The sequence below is a fragment of the Genypterus blacodes genome, unplaced genomic scaffold (genome assembly GCF_046128005.1).
Source record: "Genypterus blacodes isolate CSIRO-AG114 ecotype Tasmania unplaced genomic scaffold, CSIRO-AGI_Gbla_v1 ptg000055l_1, whole genome shotgun sequence".
NCBI classification, from domain to species: Eukaryota; Metazoa; Chordata; class Actinopteri; order Ophidiiformes; family Ophidiidae; genus Genypterus; species Genypterus blacodes.
This window is the reverse complement of record NW_027466867.1, coordinates 5454064-5467152: the sequence shown is the minus strand read 5'-3', so window position 1 is coordinate 5467152 and position 13089 is coordinate 5454064. Positions and strand designations below refer to the sequence as shown.

The 13089-nt window shown below is 45.0% G+C and overlaps 1 protein-coding gene across 4 annotated transcripts; it reads left to right on the top strand.

Moving 5' to 3' along the window:
- Nucleotides 1-227: 227 nt before the first annotated feature.
- On the top strand, nt 228-12194 carry fbrs (fibrosin). 4 transcript variants are annotated; one of them, XM_076151744.1, is made up of 18 exons: nt 228-2059; nt 3141-3323; nt 3944-3970; nt 4142-4171; nt 4285-4333; nt 4418-4772; nt 4873-5108; nt 5831-6126; nt 6241-6285; nt 6518-6604; nt 6970-7053; nt 7269-7307; nt 7758-7829; nt 7954-8107; nt 8371-8451; nt 8609-8725; nt 9343-9550; nt 9666-12194. In XM_076151744.1, the coding sequence occupies exons 1-18, from the start codon at nt 1757-1759 to the stop codon at nt 11245-11247; spliced, it is 3948 nt and encodes a 1315-aa protein (XP_076007859.1). In that variant the 5' UTR covers nt 228-1756; the 3' UTR covers nt 11248-12194. The 4 variants fall into 4 exon arrangements, with proteins under 4 accessions (XP_076007859.1, XP_076007860.1, XP_076007858.1 ...); XM_076151745.1 differs by having other exon boundaries at nt 6506-6604; nt 8609-8692; XM_076151743.1 differs by having other exon boundaries at nt 6506-6604.
- Nucleotides 12195-13089: the final 895 nt, after the last annotated feature.

Here is a 13089-nt window from a genome sequence, read left to right as displayed (position 1 = left end):
TTGGGACTTTATCACTCTGGTACGTTTTGCACAACCACTTGTATCTTAAAGTGAAATACTATGCCGTGATATACTCAGAAATTCTGCTTTTGAGACACAAATAATGAAAACATTTAGTGGAGGCTATGTCCCTGAAGTGGTTGAACTTGGCTTCTTTACAGAAACACTTCCACATGGTGGCAGTGTGCACAAGCAGAGCTCCCAACAAGCCAGTTTGATGAGTGAGGAAGAAGAGTGGCGCACACAATGCACTGCACGGCTGACAAGGGTTGTGTCTCCCTAATTTTCACGATAAATTTCCAATTCGGTGGAAACTTGTGAAAAGGCAACAGCGGAGCCGTTTTGTTTTCCTCTGTACGTATTTGCACACGGGGTTCGGAGAGAAACGCTGACCGGAAACATCGGCGAGTGCTTCCAACTTGTGCTAAACATTGGATTACACAGTTCAGGCTGCATGAAGGAACTGCCCAGCCCAACGGGGGCTCGGCCGACACCCTCGTTTATGGAAATCAACACCGAGGCTTTCGTACACGGGCCTTGATTTTTTTTTTGTAATGGTGGTGGGACGTAAAGAAGAGCTGAGTGTGAAGAAGCCGCTTATAATTATCCTATAGATAATTGGTTAACAAAACAATTACCGCAATTCTCTGCATCTTTAAAAAAACAGACTCCTGATTGTGTCTTAGCTGGCTAACAGCTGGATTGGCTAACATTAGCTAGCCAGAATGCTAACGTTAACCTACGTCTTTCTTTTGATACGATGTGAATTCAACCATTAGTATCGGCCCGTCAATGTTTCTGCAGGAGGTAAAATTGTGACCGCTTCGCCGTAGAAACAGTTAGTTAGCGTACATTTAGACTTATTTGTGTCTTCGGACAAGTTTAAGAATATGATTTTATTCTTAGGTTGCTAGGTGAATACATTGTGATCTATCGAGTTAGCTGAATACACGCTAACCCGACGAGCTAAAGCTAATTGGCTGAAATCAACATTGACCGAACGTTAGCGGTAGTAGTAATACCTACCTTAACTGATCCAGATATTTAAATCTGGCATTAGCGACATTTGATTTCTGGGTTGGTAGTAATTTAAGGTGGTCGCTACCAATAGCGCTTCACATTTTCACGTTAACACGGAATCATGTCACAGCCAGTGTTGTATTAAGGTTGTATATTTGGGTGATTGGCCTTGCTAACTGGCTACTGTTATTTTGCTAACAGGCAAATTAATTTGTCAGCGTGTGCAAAAAACCCTGGATATTGTAGACGTAAGAGTTATATTGAGCAAAGCCTACGTTTGTATGACTTACATTTGGAAATCTAAGTCGTGGTAATCTGGTGTGCTTTGTCATTAACACAGACTTGTCTTTTTGTTTACATACGTATAAGTTATTTGGTTGTCGGCTGGGTATGCTGCTAGCCAGCTAATGTTAGCCTTCTTCGAGACACAATCAGATATGCCCTGACATTAGCACTCGTCGTGAATGTGTTATTATTTCTCATGTGAATCCAAGTTTGCGTTCGGATGCATTGAAATGACACTCAAATTTCGCCGAAAGAAGGGCACTGATGCCAAGACACTGTTGTCAAAGGACGGTAAATAATAGCCACTGGGTCTATTAACGCCATTTTCACAGGAGCTTCTGCGAAGGCCTGTGGTAGAGGTTCATTTGCGGTTCGGTGCCTTCCACCGGACCGGGACTTGAGTAAAGTGCCTTTGGTCTGACTGGAATTACGACAGAGGAGCCAACTGATCATGGAGGGTCCAAGCCGAAGCACTGGATTCAGGCAGAGTCGGCGGTCCCGTTCCCAGCGCGACAGGGAGCGGCGCCGGAGAAGAGTGGACCTGGCCCAGGAGCGGGCCACATCCCTGTCCTCGGGCTCCGAGCGGGACACATGCGGGACTAACGCTGTCCTCGGTCCCGGGGGGAGAGAGTGCCGGCCGGGGTTTGGGAGACACAGGCCTCCGCGCAGGAGGAAGAAGGAGTCTGTATCCTGTGAGGAAGACATAATCGATGGCTTTGCTATTGCGAGCTTCATCACCTTAGAGGCTTTGGAGGTAAATGTTCTCAGGTTTTGTGTGGTTCTTCACCCAGACATCAGGTGTCATTACTTTGATAACCATTAAATCCCCCCTTTAGGAGGAATAAAGCGGATTATCTTCTCTAAATAGTTTAATTTGTAGATGGGTTTTGTAATGGAACAGTAGGATCATGACCTAAATTTCTATTTTTATTCCCTGTCCTCTTTGCTTCTCTCCATCAAGTCAAACAATGCCCCAAGGCCAAAGGTGTGAGAAAGATGCAGATTGAATTCTATTCAACTCTGGCACCATTACTTATTAGGAGAAAGCAGTCCACTCAAGCAGCCCCAAGACATCCCTCTGATGGGCATTGGATGGTCCTCAATTATTCATGTCCTAATTCAGTGAGGTGTTGATGAGCTGCCAAATGGCTCTGACAAAACTATTAGCAAAAAGTAAATGGACTAACAGTAGTGCAACCAAGAAAGCATTCTTTTAATATCTGACATCAGGCCAAGGCTCTTCAACCAATGATTTTCATTCCAGTACTGCTCATTTTAGTTTAGTCAGGGCAACAGGCTTTTGCATTCCACAGTCACAAGTGTTGGCTGACGTGTTGATTTTACCAGGCATAAAATGTCTCAAATGCATTTAATATTGGTATACAGAAGGACTTTTTGAAATACAATGTCTTGTTAATCTGCATGAGTATAGGGAACCAAATCTTCATAATGTAGCCTTATAACGTTTAGTTAAACTCACGCTCAACCATTCCTCCCAAACAACATTTTTCAACTTCCAAGTATCTGTATCTTACATTGTGTTTATTGTTAGCACAGTTTATCATTTGAATCTTGTATTGTCATCCAACCAAAGAGGTCTCTTAAACAGCAGTATTGTATCGTGGCAGTACAAATTACAAACTGCATATATAAATAATGGAACACTGTCAATGATCCTGATCAAACACAGTTTTAAATAGTTAGAATTGCACATAGAAACTTAAAGTGTTTAGGAAAAGGTGTAATCAGCACATACCCTATTATTTTTGGCATCATTCAAAAACCTTAATGCGTATTCATAGCCATAATAGCTTTGTTTTTCCCTGTATCATCAGATGGACTGTTCTCTGAAGCCCAATCAGCGCACTGATATGCTCGGACGGAGGAACAAGGGGAAGAGGGGGCCGGAGGAGAATGGTGGAGGGCCACTTTCAGAGCCCGAGGAAGGAGTCCCACACAGCTACTCCAGCAGCTGTTTGAAGAAGAATAGAAATAAGAGAAGAAAAATAGATGAAAAGGTGAAGTTTGGGCACTGCAATGACATGTTAGATGTTGAGCTCATGCTTAATCAAATAGCTGAGAATGCAAATCTAATGTCCACCTGGACTGTGTTCTATTTTATTAGAATCACATTTGTCAATGGATAGATGGACTTACAGATCTCAGTAGAGAACTTTGTCCCCACAGTAAACGGAAACTGTCATGCAGACTTGTAACATAGTGCATATCACAATGTACACATAAGGTAAATCACGTAGAAAAATACACGTTAGACAAGAAAATGAGCAAACACAACATAGCATATGTTCAAGCATGTCTGCCACTGCACATTCTGTATACATCGTGTTGTTTGGGAGTTTAGGGCCGCTATGGCCAAGAGCACAGAACTCCTGCTGAGGCGTGCCCTGTTGCACCTTGGTGTCCTGTGTCTGCAACCCAGGTATCACCCCGTATAACTGGTTTACACACACCCACACACACAGAGAATCACTGAAGGATGAAGCATGGTCGTTGTTGTCACTTGGCTAGATCACATTGCGTAAATATACATCCTATCGGTTAATAGCTTCAAGGATTGATTTTTTTTCAACCTTTTAGATTTATCTGTGACCTGACTAACATATTGCTTCTTTTACAGGGACTCCCTTTGGAAACTGGTTACATTGTAAGTTTCTTGATGATGTGCATTAGTTGACTCAACGCTTACTGTGCTATTCCTCTGCAAACAAATCATGATTAAGATGTTCCGATGTATTAGTATCCTGCCCCCATTGTCACTGCAAAATATGCCAATGAATGGAAACCTGAACATATTTCCTGTTTTGCTGTGTTTCAGTGTGACACTGAGAGTGATACAGGAGACAAGGTGTGTACTGTCCTCTTGTTATCTTATTGAAATGAATGCTGACACTTGGTCATGTTTTTAAATTGAGTATATGTAGAGCATGTGTGAAATGAAATGTGTTTTGTCTCCTCTAGGCTTCTGACAATGACATGGATCCAGTGTTCACAGTCAGCACTAGAAAAGGTATGTTGCATATTCCTCCTTCAGTTTGCTGTCTCCACGTGTTGTGTAGCAAAATGCACAATAATGTTTCCTCTCTCTCTCCAGTTGTGGAGCCGACCCCCTCAAGCATGGCCACATCCATTGGAAAAATCTGCCCTCCCCTGCTGGCCCGCTGTGGCAGCGTCTCCCGACTGATGGTGACCCCGAGAGTGTCCGGCCTGGAGCGCAGTCAGGAGAGAAGCTTGGAGCCGCATTTCTCAGAGCCTGTTTCTTCTTCTACCTCTTCTGCCCCCTTCTCCTGCCTGCCTCCCCATTCCACTGTTGCAGCTTCAGCCACTGCTACCAGATCCAGCCAACTCAACGGTAGCAGCAGTCGCCACAATGCCAGCCCCCCACTCTCCTTACCCAAGCCTTTCCTCACTTTGACTGGACGACCTCACTCCATCTACAACATTAACAGGTGTGTTAGAAAGGGGTTGTTACACTTCCGGGCTGAGTAAGTCATTTTGTATCTCAAATAAAGAGAGATCCAGTACTGACACTCTCACTTTCATTATCAGGAGCGGCACTTCTGTTAAGCCTCCATCATCTGCTTCATCTGCTGCTTCTTCCTCATCTACCATGCGGCCGCCGACTCCCTCCACAAGTGTTTCCCTGTCCCACATCAGAGGTTCAGGTTCCTCAGGGCCCCACCGCCCCCCATCACGAGCCAGCTCCGGGGCCCTGTTCTCCTCCTCTCCTGGCCTCCCACCTCCTCCACCCCTCCTCACAGTCCCTTCGCACTCAGCAGCAGCAGGTAACCTGAACAGGATTTTTTTTCTTAAGGTTGCAACAATTTGTTTTGATTATGAAAGTGATTGTTCAGAATTTTTCACACATACTGCTTCCTGCTACCAGTGTATTCAAAGTTGATTAGAAAATTTGAGGATGTATTTCACCTCAAAGATACAGCGAATACAGTTGTATATGTGTCAGATTTAGACCATCTTAAATGCAGGAGTTGTTGCTTTCTTTGCGCGGTTATGCACCCTAAATGATTCTTCAGACATCGAAATTGTTTGATTAATTTTCTATCTGTCCACCAATGCTTTAATCATTTAGCTTTACTTTTGCTGTAACCCTTGGTTTGTTTCACTGAGTTTGTCACTTAAAACAAACCAAACACAGACTTCCTCTCGGGGCTGTCTGGGTTTGTCTCGTCCTTTTTGAGGAAGTTGAGGAAATCCAAAGACCGAAGCACTGCATGTGCCGTACTGATTACATGCAGCAGATGTTACACTTCACTATTGAATTTGAAGATTGTTTTTCTAGCAAGTGCTGATTATATATAGTATATTTCTCCTTTTTGTTTCTAAATGTAATGTCAGTCTGTGGTCAATGTTGGACTGTAGCAAGATGAACATGAACAACAACATATTACCATTTTTAACCATAAAATGAACATGGAAGTCCCTGAGGACCTTTCAGAATATTAACTAATCTAATGTCTTTCCTTTTTTCTGACTCCCTCCTCTGCAGACCAAGAATTGCTGCGTCAAAACTTAAACTCCCACTTCTTGAATTCACAAGAGCGTGAAGGGAGACGCAGCGTCCCCGGAAATGAGAACAATGCAGGGGGTCCAGGCCGCTCCACTCCTGGTGGTCCCTCGGCGTCAAGTTCCACGCCAGGCTCTTCAGGGAGGGCGTCTCAGAACCAGCCAAGCATCCAGCCGCTGGCCTTCCAGTTCCATCAGCACAACCACCAGCACCAACACACGCACACACACCAACACTTCACGCCCTTCCTGCACCCGTCGGCTACTGCGCCACCTCTGGTGAGATGCTCTCTGCTGCTGCTGAACATCTGTGTAGAACTGGAAATACCAGGCTGGAATGTACACTGTGTTAGTTTACAGATGTTTAACCCACACACTCCTTATGTCTTGCAGTTTGATAAGTTTCCAGGCAAAATGGATGGACTGTACAGACACACGGTGAGTACAACAAATTTGCCCACAAATGTGCTTATATCACTCTTATAATCCATGATCATTGCACAGCTGTTCTCTATGATGGGGTCTAGAAAAGGCCACCCTAAAATGTTGAGCTCCTGTCGAGCTGTTACCAGAGTAATAGGTGTCTGTGCATGCAGTTTGTTCAGTGGTCACTTAACGTCTGTGTGTCTTGTGTGCCTGTCTGTGTGTGACATGGTAGTTCTTCCCACAGTACCCGCCGCCCTCGGTGCCGAGCATACAGCCTGTGATTCCTCCCACCGGGCCTTTCAGCTCTCTGCAAGGAGCATTTCAGCCAAAGGTGAAAAGAATTGTCAGTTGTGTATGCCAACCATCATTTGACCACCCACACCACAAGATAGCTGATGAAAATATTAATTAAAACAATAATAACAGTTGGCAAGTCCCAGATGAGGGAGAGAGCGTGGGAGGTCAAAACTAGGGTGCACTAACCCTCTGGCAGCCACGGTGATTAGGCTCAGGCTCTATCAGTAAAATAATAGTCGTGCTAGCATGCAAATTTTAATTGAGGTGGACAAGGGTGTTTTAGTTTGACTGTATTTGTCAGTGAAATCAGTTTGTTATCTGTAAGACTGAGCAACGGTAATGAAATGTAAGTGTGTGGATTGGTCCATTGTGGCTGACCTTTTGTGTTGTCTTTCATAGCCTCTTGTCCCTCAGGGAACGGGTCCAGATATCTCGGCACGACTCGGGGTCGTGCCTCACCACATGCAGCCCAAAGACCCCAGGGTAAGACCTCCATGCCTACCTGGAACCTGTAGTGTTTTCAGACTTTGATGTTCGTTATTCCTCACATCCTTTTTTAAATGAAGAAATGTGTACCAGTGTAGATTAGGATGCGCTGCAACACGGGCCTAGTCAGAGCAGTAAAGGGATTTCCAGAAAAAAAGATATATTTAGAGATATATTTATTAAAAGTGGTTTTACATTTTTTTCTCTTGTAGCTAACTGATCCATTTGGGACATCGTTGAAAATCAGTAATGTAAGCAAAAACAGATGTTTTCGACTCCCTTGGCTCCTTAAAACCTTCACCCTGTTTACTTTCGCACTGCTTCACTCACTCTTTGCACTAATCTTACATGTAATCTTGGCTGCTACTGGTCCATTCTACGCCCTTGCACACCCAGTTAGATTTATTCAAAACCAGAATTGACTCCGGTTCATGCTGTACCTTCTCTCCCCGTGATTTACTTGTATACACACCAATGTATTTTCACTGACATCCTGTTTTTTCACATACCTGAACATGTATCTGAGCACCAGTGAGTAATCCTATCTCCAGCTGGAAAACCCCAACCATGTGGAGAGGCTAAACAAATATTTCTGGAACAACTGGAAGAACATCTGACTCTGTGTGCAAAGGCTTTAAAGTCTTACATGCAGTATCCGTTAAGAGTTTTATTCTAAACCCTTTTGATTTCTCTGCTTTCAGAAACCAGGAAAATGGTGTGCTATGCATGTGTATGTGGCCTGGATGATTCTAAGCCATCAGAAGAAAGTAAAGGCAAGTATAACCTTTTTAAGATGTTGTTTCTGTGATTTCTACCAGCGCCCTCAGTAAAAGATGTGTGTGTGTAACAGACTAACCAGATTATTCTGTTAGTAAATTAACTCTTCATCTCTTTTAGTTAATGCAGGCTGATCCACACAAATTAGACTTCCGTAGTGATCTGCTGGCCCGTCTTCCTGGAGCTGGGGCAATGGGCCCACTAGGGTCTCTTGGAGGAGCCATGCCTCCTAACCATGACCTGACCAGACCTGCAAGTCTATTCTCTGCTGCAGGTGAACGTCTATACATATATATACATAAATAACACATTTTGCTCTATTGGTTCATTAATTCATGAAGTTGTGTAACGCCGATAGATATGCAATATAACAAAAAAAAGATGGTGTTTCATTTATTGCTTTTCATGTCCTCATGTTCACGAGGTTTGACAGATGTTGCTGTCAGAGGGCAGCGTGAAGTGTTTGAAGAGCAGCTTGATTCTCTGGATGTGATTTCATACGGCATTTGTTGTTCTACCACTGCTTCTATCCCTCAGGTGGAGTCAATCCGTCCTCGGCTCCTTTCATCTCTCCATCAGCACCCCACTCCACTTTCCTCACACCAAATGCACACATGGGTAAGAGTAGCTTCAAATAAAAAGCACATTTGTGGGCCTCTTGTTTGTTACCACATAGTATTTCCCACAAAATGCAGGGGCATCAGCATCGCGTACATCCTGCTGTGAAATTAGTGTTGACACTGTTTTTCTAATCTTATCTTTGTATTTGTTTTAGATCCATATGGCCGCACACCACCCTTTACCCCACTTGGAGCCCTGGGTTCTGGTGCCTTTGGAGGACTCGGCAGCCCGACACTGGGTCAGCCCCACAATAACATTTTGGAACGCCCAGGTCCAATTACATAAAAGAGTCTATGATTTTAGGGGTGGATGCTATAAGGCACATGTGACTTCCTGACACAATATTTGGTTCTGAAAAGCTGCTAAATGTTACAAATCCAAATGAAGAAATTTATGTTTGCTTGGTGATCATAAACACCAAAGCAGATTTGTTGACCATGGCTGGCTGAAGCTTTCTGCACCATGCTAATCTGAAATGTTAATGAGCTTGGTGTGGCTTGTGGAAACCCACCTGTCCTGGTTGCCAAAATTTGTGCCATTTTTGTATCTGCATGCATGTGAAAGGAAGCGTGAGCCTTGTAGTATCACACTTGGTGCCTTCCCAAATTTAGTAGTGAGTGAAATGCACACCTCGGCAAGCCTTGTTTTGCACATCCTATTTATTCCATTAGTTTCAAGGCTCTTGCTGCATCCATGTTGATAGGTGCAGTGAAAATAAGTGTTGGACATTGCATATTACTTCCTTATGTCATACCTCTCCCACTTATAGTACCTTTCAAACCTCACACCATCCACCCATTAACCTCTACCATTTTTTTTTCTGTGGAATAATCAATTTGAGCTGTGAAACTACAGTGACAAAATGCTAAACATGTTGTTGGTCTGCAGGTGGCCCTGTGTTCGGCCCTAAGGACTCACCAGTCGGGGGCATGCCCAACCCCAACCATCATGACCCATGGAACCGCTTGCATGGTGGCCCATCTGGTTTCCCTGCTGGCCCCAGCTGGGCCAAAGGGCCAGACAAGAGGGATGAGCGAGATCGTGGAAAGGATGCTGAGAGGAGAGACATCCCACACATCAAGGACGAAAAGGACAGGTACTGCATTGAAATAAAAAGGAATAGCAATGTATTTGTGACACGGGGGGGGGGGGGGGGTTTGCTTTGTAAAGTGCAACCATGCTAAAACAACCTGTATGTGTTTGTTTTGCAGAGACAATATGCTGTATGGCCGGCCACCTGTGAGAATGTCTCCAGTTGCCCCTGCCTTCAAGCCCCGTAGTAGCACCCCAGTTTCCCACTTAAATGGCCACAGCAGTACCCTGGGGGGGAGCAGTGGACCTATTGAGGACCTGACACGCAGCCTAAGTAGGGAGAGAGACCGTGAGCGAGACAGAGATGGGGATAAGAGGCCACTGCCAACTGTGTCTTCAAGGGGGCCTCCTCTTGGATCTTCATCTTTAATATCGGACAGGGACAGACCTCGGTCATCTTCGTCTTCTGTGCTCACTACTCCCCCACCCTCCAACCCCTCAGCCCCATCTCCTTTGGACTTGTATCCCCGGCAAATGGCCCCAACAGCACACAGCTTACACAGCGAACCCTCGCACTCCTCCCAAAGAGACAGCAACCTCCCTCCTTCCTCTGCAGCGTCTGCCACTGTCACTTCTTTGTCTCAGGGCAAGAAGTCTGACCGGACCACAACCCCAGTTTCTAAACCCTCGCTGCTCCTCCCTCCAGTTAAAGTCAAAGAAGAGAGGAAGGAGGAGCCAGAGCATATCCCCATCACACTGCAGCCTCACCCAGCACCCAGCCACGGCTTTGACCGCCCCAACAGCCATCCCCACCACCGAAGCTCTGGTACCCCTTCCTCTTCTTCACTGTCACTGACTCCCACTCCTGGTGTCCCCATGCACCCACCCACTCCAAACCCTCCTTCACACCAACACCTTGCTATGCTGGAGCACTCGAGAGCAATTGATGCATATTTGGGGGCAGGTGCTGCAGGGTTAGTAGTTGGTCCGGGAGGAGAACGGTTCCATGGTCCACCTCAAGGACCACCGCAGAATCCACACACCTTCACATGGGACCCTTGGAGGGAGCTGGCAGTTCAGCAGCAGCAGCAGCAACGTAGAGAGGCTATGGCACTTAGATCTGACCCGCACCTGGCACTGCGCTCTGATCCACATCTCGCCCGGATGCTCCAACATCAACATGCTCAGCGCTTCATGGAGGCAGAGAGGGCTGCAGCAGTAGCTGCGGCTGCAGCAGCAGTAGCTGGCCCTCACCACCCATCTACCTCTAACGCTGCTGTCCGCCATGAGTTTGGCCTGATGGCCCATCACTTTGAACGTCCTCCACAGCTCGGACCCCCAGGAGGTGGTCTTATAGATGAGGAGCAGCGTGCCCAGATCCTGCGCGAAGACTTTGAGCGTGCTCGCTATTTTGGTATGCACCCGCACTCTCATCTATCAAACCCTTCTCACGCTGCAGCCCACCTGGAGCAGCTGCACCCTGGCCTTCTCGCCCATTCACTCCCTCCAGGAGCCTCTGCTGCTTCCCAGCACCATGCAGGCCTTTACGCCCGTCTAGGCCCACTGAACGCACACCATGTGCCCAATGGCATATTGGCGAAGACCCCAGCGGGCTTGGTGGGAGCTCTGTCAGTGGGGGCACCTCCCCCCCTTATTCCGTCCGTGACCAGTCGGTCATCCACCCCTCCTCGCGGTTCTAGACTGGGAGGGCCAGGAGAGCTTGCGTTGTACAGGGCCCACAAAGACGGAGAGTCCAGATAGTACAGGGACAACACTGGAGGAGATTAAGGGAAATGTCAGGATCACTGTGCTGCTCTCAACCTGTCCCCTTTCCCTCTCACAAACTACTAAATCCTACCCACCCAGTCACACAACCAAACTGGTTCCAGTCCCCATTAAAGGGTATCATGATTGGCTGGGAGACGATGATAGGGAGGGAAATGCAAGACTCATCAGTGTGACTCGGAATATCCTCAGTGGTTCTCAGTGCAATTTAAAGGTACATGGTTTCTGTGCATCCTTGGTGTATTTTTTTATTTTATATTGACTGTTGGTTATTACAGTACTCGATTATAAAAGCTGTAAGAAGAGGCAGAGGATAGCTAGCAGTTCTTTTTCATTTGTCAGGTGAATTGTGATCCATCGTTTTAAGCAAGCCTTTTCTGAGTAAATTGGAAATGACTTCCAGTGGGATGTGCACTTTAAGAACATGTTAAGGGTTCATCCTCTGCTTGGGTTAACTCGTGGAATATTACAATGCCCTCTGCATAAATTAAACCTGATTTGGTATCATGGATGAGGGCTTAATAAATACAGTGGTAAAGTGGTGCTTTCTGTTCTGTTTTTTGTGTCTTCTGTCATTGTGAAAAGACAGTAACTTACCGACGAGACAAATTGAGATGAGTGAGCATCTGTACCTCAGCTTTCTGCTTTACCCAAAAAGTTTATCCAACACCCTCAGCTTCACCACTCTTGTGATGACATTTGCCTTTTTTTGTTTTTGTTTTTGTTTTCAAAGGATGAATGATGAACTGAACTGTGCTACACTGTTTGAGTGAACACAATATTTTTGAGCTTCCTGTAACTGTTTTCCAGTCTCTTCTGACTATATGAGCAGGACCAGATTATAGTAGTATAGAAAAATTGCCTTTGTAATTATTATTCTTAACATTAATTATCTTCTATAATAATAAATATATTCACTGTTATGTTATTTGTCATTGTTTCAGGTATCAACCAGTACTCTCTCCCCAGATAGTAATAAGTTGTGTCAAATCTTGCAACAGACAAAGGAAGGCTTCACAGAAAACTTTAACACTTGTGAACATGAAGCCTTATCCATTGCGACCTCTGGCCACATCAAGAATCTGGTCTATGACTTTGTTAATATGCTGAGGAGGAGGTTTGCGTGTGTCATTGTTTGTGTGTTATATCCATTTGGGACTACAGGAGCCTTGTACATTGAACTGCCAAGTTGTTTCATCAACAAAAATAAGTTATATACATGGATAAGTGGGACATCTGCTGAAGAACCGAAAAGATATAAGGACTTGTCAAAGGACAACGAGACGGTGGGTATACTGAGAGGAGGGAAAGACATTGGGTCGATTATTTTAATATGACCATTTTATATCTTTCAAACCCTCCCCTAGAGACCACAAAGATTAATTATTAAATGAATTGTTGTTTACTTGGTCGTCTGGGCGTTTCATTTCAACCCTAACAGACTAGTGCACAAAATGTAATAATTTTATTAGGCGTTATCTGAGTTCAATTACAACCCAACTCATATGATCTGTCGGGAGATTATCCTTGCCGATACTAAGGAAAAACGTTTAGGTCACATCCATAATAATAATTTATTAGTATGTACAGCAGGCAAGTATTTCACACATTTCTGCTGATGAGGACATGATCAGGCCAAGTGTTCCAGAAACCCACATTCCTGTTCAAATTTAATCTAAATCGCTACCCGAACAAATATCACGACCGTTGTATGATCCAAGGATCCTTATTGCTGGTGAAACCTGACAAATACGCTTCTTCACTCCAAGCTGAAAAAACGGAATCGAGACCAACAGATATGATTTTTAAAAAATCTAC